Consider the following 9,270-nt stretch of genomic DNA (forward strand, 5'->3'; position numbering starts at 1 on the left):
AGAAATTAATGTTTGCTATTTCTAAGATGCTTTAATGTATATAAGCTCGAAAAATACAAAATGCTGTTAGAATTATGATGAATTTATTGATGACCATGAAGAAAATGTATATCATGATAAATAAATAGTGAGACAGGTGCGCTGATACAGTGTTATCTGAAAACAACACGACGCATGAAAACCAATGACAGGAAATGTTTGGAAATGTCGAAAATGCATTGATCTAACAAAACACTCCAAATTGCTGTATACAACCCAAAAAGATACGATTCTAAAATCCTGAGAACATCCTATATTCTTCTTTCCTTAGAGGGTGAAGTCGTAGTTAATTGTTACAAATCGTGGTCAAGTTATATGCGTCTTATGCAGAATAAATAATTTGAAATATTCTTCTAACAAAATTGATTAATCTGATTTTACAGACTATAATTTTGCTTTAAAAAAATATTTTGGTGTTTCTACAATCTACAATTATATATCGAAAATAAATCAGCTGACCTACAGTTAGACAAAACATGTTTTGTTTTTAAATTGCAACATATAATTATTATCAAATTCTGAAATTTTCTTACATTTCTTACGTACATTGTATATAATTTTGCAGATGGTTTATTTTTCCTGAGATATTGTGATTCAAAAAGTCTCCTTGTTGAAAAAAGTCCCAGATACCCTAGTTTACTCGCAGTCGTTGCAATTGCAACTAAGCGTTTCTAAAACTATGGACTTTGCACGATATTACGTAAATGTTAAGAACAAACAATGAATAGGTATTAAACAATAATCACAAATTCTTTTAGTACTATTGGCGCTTTTTTTAGCGTCTCCTCTCCACATCTGTCATCTTGTGCTGGCTAGTTTAAAACATGAGGTAGATTCGCACAGACACTGGCCCTGTCCTGAATTTAATCAAAAGTGAGAGATGGTCACCATGGACATATATAAACAAAATATAAATTTAAAAAAGTATCAACAACAATGGTGATAGTTTGGATCTTGGACCGTAGACTTCCGGAAATTCGCTTCGAACATACGTGGAGCCCTGATGTCATATTGGCGTCATTTTTTCATTCTGCATTGAAATTTGGCAATTTATACTTAGAAGTTCAACATCCGTTGTCATCGAGTTTGTGAATTGGTTCGTGTTCCTTAAGAATTACCAGGGATATCGCTGAATTAGACAATTTCATTTCGAACGAAATCTGGTACTTTGAATATCAAGAATATTCATTCAAAAAATTAGTGGCATCATTTTGGATCTACCTGCATGCACAAGAATTAACTGTCATACTTGGATAATTTTTCAGGACAACATTCCTATTTTCGTCAAAATAGAGAAGCGTCACAGAAGACATGGAATCGGGCACACAACAAGGGGCTGGTACATCGGTGTATATTCCAATGGCGTGGACCATACTTTGTATTGTAGCGTGGTTTGAAGGTCTCAATCGCTGTAAAAAAGAAAATTATATTATCAATGATGTCTCTACGCTTCACTATATTGGGGATTACTGAAGATTATCTTTCTTTCGTTTCCTTTGATTGTTTTTTTAAAAGTTAAGGATTATGACCAAAAAAAAAATTAATCTGGGAATCTTGTCGTGTATTTCAACAACTACATAGAAATAATCCGACATTTCAGTTAACTACTCATGCTTTTCAAAAATACGATGTTGTTTTTCTATATTGTAGATACCAAAGTTTAAAAAAAAAATCTTGTCAGCTTAATCTGAAAGCCGTGCAGATTTAACAGAGTGATCATACAGGTGATGTGAAGATTTCACTTTTATGAGTTGTAAACAAGAGAAACAAATTACAATTCAAAAGTAAACAAAAGTTTCTGGAGAACTGATCTTGAGTGCTATCTATAAACACATTGATCAGATTTCATCCATCAAGGACTCCCCGTCCAGGCTGTCAGATAAAGCAAGACACAGGGACCATGCGTTGCTGACACGCTTTGAACATTTCACTTTACATTTCAGATTAGAGATCGAGATGAAGGTTGAAAACCCCGTGCTTCTCGTTTTGGAATTGTGATTTACCAGCCAACGTTAGCAAAAATGTTTTCTCAGAGTAACATTTGAACAATTTACGATCTATTAGATTCTAACATACTTAATACTCAAACAGTATGTCTAATCTGGTCACCGGTGAATACTGGGCTTTGTACCGCTTCGTGCTCCCCCACATGTTAGCGATTAGATCTCAAATTACATTTTTTAACCAAAATAAGGGAAACAGGTACCTTACCTTTGTAAGAGGAAATGGACATGATCCTGCGCAATAGTGGGCCTCGAAAGATTTAGGGGATATGATCCAATCTCCCCACCCAATATCTGCAAAATCCACTACAAGCTTTTGACGACCACAAAGATGGCCGCTCTTTTCCTCCGTAGCCATGTTTTGTTTAACGTTTTTCCACTCTTTCGGAAACACTCTATTCTTCCGCCTATTTTTCTTTCTCCTGTTTTTCCGCTTTCTGTGCTTTCTCCGTTTGGCTTTACTTGGATATGGTATACGTCTAGAGCCAGAGTTTTTGTTGCGATTTTGCTTTCGAGTTTGGAGAATACCTGGATGCGTTTGGGGAATGTTAAATTTTCGCTCTATACGACCATAATCATCTGGATTCTCCGGAATTTCATTGTCATATATTGATCTTTTATCTCTTATTTTGATATCTGTCACCACATCTGATAATTTCTTCTTTTCTAAATTTTTATTAGAAGTAGAGTCACTTTTGATTTTATCTGCTAACGAATCTAACTGATCAAAACGACTTTCTTGAGTATCGTTCGTGTACACAATTAAAAATGGCATGGAATGATGGCGGATGAATTTCCGTAATGCAATGTCTCTCAGTTTCCCATTTTGTTTCTCGGCTTTAAAATTCAAGGCAAATAAATGGGGTACTTTTCGTCTTGCAGCCAGACAACTACCTACGGCCTTGGTAACATCATACCACTGCCAGCCATAGGACTCAGCCCGCATTGTAATCTTCCCTTCCTCAGACATGTAATGAGGGGCTACTTCATACATTTTTAATTCAATGTCTTTTTTGGGATTGAAGCGTTTGGGTTTCCGTTTGTACAAATGAATTTCTGCGCTCAATAACAGCTCTGTTCGACGTATGGACGTCAGGTTAAAAATAAACATGGTCTCCCCATTCACAACAGCTGAAAAGAGAGGAAAAAACATATTTAGTTTTCATATAAATGGTTACATTTGTCCTTAAAATGTGCTACACCTTATTCAAAGGAGTGTTCACAACATTAACTGTTTAAAGATTTGCACTTGTGGGTTTTTATCAAATATCTTTGATGTTCTTAATTTCAATTTCTCATACGAGTAATAAATGCAAGCCTTTATACTAGATGTAAATAAAGAAGGCAGAATTGTGAACAACTTCATATTGATATTGATTGAAATAACATTTAATGCTCAGCTCGACACCATTTGATAGCATATTAGACCTGATTTAATGTACCTTGAAAATTCTTAATGAAAAATTATGTGTAATTTGTCAAAACACTTTAAACGTTGTAGATTTTCAAGCATGGCCTGTCAAAAAGGGACGGTGTATATAGAGTTCTTTAAGCATGTTCGTTCGCAAATTTTGAAAGGGTAACAAGTCTCTATTTCTATTTTTGATGAAGTACCCAAAAGAGCAGTAAATTTATAGATGGTAAATGTCCTTGTTCTTTGATTGATGTTCCAGCAACTAGGAGTTCTTTTCACGAGCAAATCCGTAACTGGATGCTTTTGTTGGAACTGTTCTGATAATAGTCGAATAAACTCGCGGCATCCCGTAATTACCATTTATGCCCAATCGGCGTTTGTACGATAGCATGCTGAAAGGTTATTATTACCTTTATTTTAACAACCGTTTTACAAGACTTGAGTGACTTGTGGTGCAAAGGTCGGTGATTTTCAAGCTGTTTAAGAACGAATTTGTACCCCCAAAAATCGCACCCGCTAACCACGACTTCACCTTGCCTTTCCGAAAACATTTTTGTTAAATCTAAAAAGCAAGTCATTCCTCGTCGTCAACATGAAATCGATATTTGTTCAAGATCGCCGTCGCTGATGGCGACTGTTTCGTTTCCTTGTACCTACCAAAGAAGAAAAGCCAAGGGTCGTACACACTTTTAACTTTTGTTTTAGTATATTTTTTACATTGTGTACCAAGACCATAGAAAGGAATTTGAGACCAAATATTTTCAACAAAATATGCTTACACCTAATCTTATAAAAGAAACTTTTTGAAAAAAGGTCACACAAATGTATTTTGCCCAATTTTAAGCACGGTAGATATTGCTGAATTTTATTCTTTCAATTGAACACAAGTCTTGCAACATACCTTGAAAAACAAATACGTATGCTCATTTTATTAAGCTTTACCATAAATACCACAAATTCCTTCATATTCATGTAGGAGATGGGGTAGAATCCGCCTAATTCTGTTTAAAATGTTTCTTTCATCTTTGTATGAATTCACGAATTCTTACAGAAGTCACATGTAACGAGTGCCTTTAACAACTACTAGAGGCCCAAAGATTTCAATGTAATATCTTGTTATTCAGAGTTACATGTAAAATCCTGTTAATTATTCAGAGTCGCATCGTATCAAATTCCGAAGAAACTGTATATATTTTGCCTTCCTTTTCAAAGGGATGGACATACAATTTCCAAATCAATGTTATTGTTTTTAGCAATGAAATTTTTTTCTACTCTTAATCAATCATTGTCCTTAAATCTCATATTAATGAATCTGAATCTAAATAATGAATGAACTAAGAAGCGGTCCACTCTTTTACCGCTACCCGATGACATTTTGTATGCCCACTCCCGCGCCGCAATGTTGCACGACAAATTGGTTTGTGTTACATCATAGGTGCCCTCTAGTCCGGCGGTATATTCTGCCTCAGTGTTTTACTATGACTCCTTCAATTGTATGAAGATCTACATAGTTTAATTGTGTTGAAGCACTATTTGAGTTGAGGTGCCTATTAAGTGGAGTGTTACCTGAAAGAAGTGACATGCGATTATACAAAGATAAACATCTGCGCCATAATCACCTTACATTTGTATTGCTATAAAATCTCGGACACTTAGTCTACCGGATGATAAAATATTATTGTTATTGTCAAATCAAACGCTCTATCGACTGTACAAAAACGCGAATGAATGCGGAAAAGGATATAAAATATGGGTCACATTTGTTGGAGTGGAATACAATGTATAAAGCAAAATATTGATGTAGATTTTCCTCTTGTTTTATTTTGTAAAGGCCATACTTTCTTATCAATATAGAAGCTCGCTCTCATCTTAACGCATTCCTTTCAGAGATCAGTCAAATCAAGCGAGCGGTCATTACGGGCAATTGTACCATACGGCTGACCACTCGTGCTGGCGCCATAAGTGACAGGGGTATCCGCACCGTCAGCTGATTAAGTATTTATGTATCGTAATATTTATGTGATTTACAAAGTCATAGGGACAAAGCTTATCGACTTCACTAAAATTTTCAAACAGATATAAAAAGGCCGAAGAAAATTTACATTAATAGCCGACCTTGTTTCAAAGGGTAATTGCAAATTGACGAGACGTGATGTCCTCTATCATTTTGCAAGCGAAAGTTAAAAGTTTATTGAGGGGACTTTTTATTGACAGGGGTCTCTGTGAATGAGGTGTATGATTTATACTCTCAAACAGGCCCCATGATACCTCTCAAAACTCGAGTAAAATTGCTTAAGATCGCGAGACAAACAAAAAGCCAAACAGTATTTCCTACAACAAAGTAGACAGTAAACTTTATTGTCAATTAAATTATTCATGATAGAAAAAGCTGGTTTCTGAAGACATGCAGGGAGGGTGGCGACACACAAGCAGACTACGGGATTCTTTTATCAAACAACACAATTTCCTCCCACCGCCATTTGTACCAGAGGGTAAACAGTCCAGACGTAACAGAAAAGACTCGGAACAAAGGTTGAGACAGCAAATTGGTAGATGTAGAAAAAATGTCTCCAAAGATGTCAATGTCAGACTTGCAAATACTCGATAGGTATTAGAACTTTTAAAAACTGCTCCTAAAATACAGACCTAACGACTCAGAGCAAAAAGGGAATGGGCCCAATAAGCTATTGGCCTTTTTATTTCAAGTTTCAATAAAAACAATTTTGAATGGCAGAGAAAATGCATGATTATTGACGCATGTATTGTAGTCTATTTCTACACCATGGGTATAAATACTAAAATAGTTTATATGTTACATTATTTTCGGAAGCACTGTAGTTATATAGACATAAAATGTCAAATATTTAAGGTTACTTAATTTAGATTTTTTCATTGCTATTACCGAAACGTTTATTTTTATAATGTTTTTGTTGACGCTTTTGTGTTATAAAGAGTTAACTTTATAGTTTGTGTTAAAAAGCGTCAACTTTATAGTGTGAAAATCCTTCCGGGCATCGAGAAGAAAAAAATCCTTGTGGGTTCTGCAAATAAAAAGTGTCAGAGATGCTCTTTTTCAAATTTATTTGAATGTAATTTAATCTATTTTATGTCGCTTTTATTTCAACATGGCGGGAAATTTTGCATTTTATGAAGATTAGAATTATTTTTTTAAATGTTTTTTTTTCCACTGCGATTGTATTAAAAGCGGTCAAAGGGTTTCTCGTTGTTTATTCTTATTTTGGAATTAAGATATTTAGGAAAGTCGTCGGCGACCTTTAATTGGCAGATAGGCATCAATAAACCATAGTCCTGATTTGCCATTAAACTCATGGGTGGTATATATCACCGGGGGAATCACATAGATGACATCTGGTTTCTTCTTTTACTGAATAAACTCGCTTATCAATAGTCTTGTGTACATATCGTAAACTAATCTTTTGTTGTGTTGTGAAACAATTTGCAAGATTATATATCTAGTCTTGCGGCTTTTTGACCAAAGGCGCTGCTATCATTAGTATGCAACTGTCAACACATTTATGTACGACATTACTTCATTTAGGGCATCTTGTTAGCACATCTTTGACAGCCAGTTTTTTTCGCCTTGCACGGTGAACAATACTGAAAATTGATTATATTAGAAAATACCCACAGGTTTCACCCTGCGGGAGGCAAAACAGGCTTCGGTACATCTTAATTATACGCTGCCAATAAAGCAGAGTGCTATCACACATCCCCGCGATTTGTGATACACTTCTATGTTATGTTGAAAACTGTTTCATTTAGTTTGTTCATTTTAAGATAAACTATTTCAGGTTAAACGCGACTTTTCGATGTTGAATATTTGGTAAACCTGGTATAAAAACGACGGTGCCTGTAAGCATGTTTGATTTATCATCTCTGCACTGGTTTTAAACCACTGTTTTATTAACTCTGAGAAAATTAAGAGTCCATTGATGGTGCAGGTTGAAAATTTAGCACGACGCGTCTACCATTAGCTTTGGAGCCTGTTACTACAACGCCAAAGCTAACATTCACATTTTTACCAATCACACAAAGTGTTTTACAAGCGAACCCAAGAAAATTAGGCGCCAAAAGACAAGTGCCCTTTTTTCTATTTCATTGTAAAAAAAAAAAAATAACTGATACTACCTTCCGAGTTATATTTCATCTAACACGACTGGAACAAAATATGATATATTAAAGAACGTACAAAATAAAAACGCCCTCCAAATATGACACTGATTGGGAATTAATTACAACGGCTAATAGTTGTACTGAATTTAACCTTGGTTGAACAGGTGCACCATCAATGGCCGTCTTTCAGAAGGCACGAGGACTATTGGGTCTCGATTCATTGTCACACAAATGGATTTATTACAAATCTAATGAGTAGTCCTGTCATTATGAAAAATCATTTTTGACATCAATACCGAGGTTTAACACGTGTAAAGATATCTAGAAAGTGTAATTAGAGAAAGCGTATTTAGTGTCAAATCCACTATTAAGATTTTTCAAATTGTCAAAATGTACCCCTGCGGTTTGTCATTTCTCTTTCAGACCTTGGTAAATAAATGTGGCTTTTCGTTAATCAAAATTAAAGTGTTTCCCTTTTTGACAGACATAAAATCAAATATCAAATATGACTTTAATAATATATAAATATTTTTTTTGAAATTTCTTCGGATATCCCCTACCTATTTCAGCATGTATACTTCTAACAGTATTTCCAGATAAATGTCCCTTGGAAATGCGACTGTTTTTAAACTTTTCGTACAAATCCATCATGTACTGGGGCGCCTGTTCCGATAAGAAGTTTGGGACTGTCTGAAGTTTAAGATAGCGGCCTGGAGAATCTTGAAATCCCAACAGCGTCCGAACAGCTTCGTGAAGAAGCACATTTTTCTGGTCGGTACTACTTATTGTAACACCCAGGCAGGTGTAGAAAAGATACACAAAGCTGCACAATCTCATGGTTTCAAATAAAATTTGTAAATAATCCAACTATGAATATTTACTATTAATGTAACAAATTTTCTTTTTCATGTAAACATTATCCGTAATGTTCCATGATGTAGAACCGAAGCCATAATATTTTCATCTTCTGAATTACTATTATTCCGTTTTATCACATTTCTCAGGTAAATTCATGTCGCACGTTGATATAAATCCCATGGAAAACAGGCTATCATAGTAACGCACCTCCACTCAAGCAAAATGGCAAGTCAAACCTCAAGAATGAACAAAAACTTTACACATCTAAATGATATAAACAAACAGTGTTGTTCTTTTATTTAAAAAATCGTTTTAGATTGGGTACAATCCTTACGAAAAAGATATGTCAATAGCTTCGGCGAATAAGCCCCGCCCCTTATGCTATCGAGCGTGCGCAACCAGTGGTGATTTATCAATTTTTAAATTGACGTCCTTTCATTCATACCTACATTCGCTCGATGACTTGATGTTCAGAACTTGAGGGTAGTTTGTGTGTGTGATTCGATTTGTTTGGGTAATCTGCTTATAATCCCATTGATGGGTTCGGGATGGGTTTTCTGTTTCGCTTATTGTAAAACTGACATTGAGACCTTCAACTTCCAGACTTGATTGAACGCTGTCTCTGTGCATGTGGAAAGTTTTAATAACTGATTGCGGGTTGCAAAAATAATTTTTGATACTTATTTGGTTGATTGTAGAAATAGACATGCTAAATTACCAGGTTAACCATTTAGATCAAAAATCTTATTGCAAAGATTTGCTGTGTTTTGCTTCTAAAGGGATTGAAATATATAATACTTGGATTTGTAATGTCCCTTCAGC

At 35.1% G+C, this 9,270-nt stretch overlaps 1 protein-coding gene across 1 annotated transcript; it reads right to left on the reverse strand.

Annotated features, from left to right (window-relative positions):
• Positions 1 to 440: 440 nt before the first annotated feature.
• Positions 441 to 8,718, reverse strand: LOC133176987 (bone morphogenetic protein 3-like). The gene is made up of 3 exons (XM_061312060.1): positions 8,151 to 8,718; positions 2,251 to 3,173; positions 441 to 1,448 (listed from the first exon to the last, which is right to left on the reverse strand). The coding sequence occupies exons 1-3, from the start codon at positions 8,425 to 8,427 to the stop codon at positions 1,257 to 1,259; spliced, it is 1,392 nt and encodes a 463-aa protein (XP_061168044.1). The 5' UTR covers positions 8,428 to 8,718; the 3' UTR covers positions 441 to 1,256.
• Positions 8,719 to 9,270: the final 552 nt, after the last annotated feature.

This window comes from Saccostrea echinata, unplaced genomic scaffold (assembly GCF_033153115.1).
Source record: "Saccostrea echinata isolate AGI-Se365-2 ecotype Australia unplaced genomic scaffold, CSIRO_AGI_Sech_v1 ptg000086l, whole genome shotgun sequence".
NCBI lineage: Eukaryota > Metazoa > Mollusca > Bivalvia > Ostreida > Ostreidae > Saccostrea > Saccostrea echinata.

What these genes read in the sequence shown, in the direction of transcription:
- LOC133176987 (XM_061312060.1), bottom strand. Translation starts at nt 8,427, where the DNA reads ATGAGATTGTGCAGCTTTGTGTATCTTTTCTACACCTGCCTGGGTGTT. An exon ending in AAGTATACATGCTGAAATAG is followed by an intron (nt 3,174 to 8,150) that starts GTAGGGGATATC and finishes CTCTCTTTTCAG; the next exon opens with CTGTTGTGAATGGGGAGACC. An exon ending in GTCCATTTCCTCTTACAAAG is followed by an intron (nt 1,449 to 2,250) that starts GTAAGGTACCTG and finishes TCTTTTTTACAG; the next exon opens with CGATTGAGACCTTCAAACCA.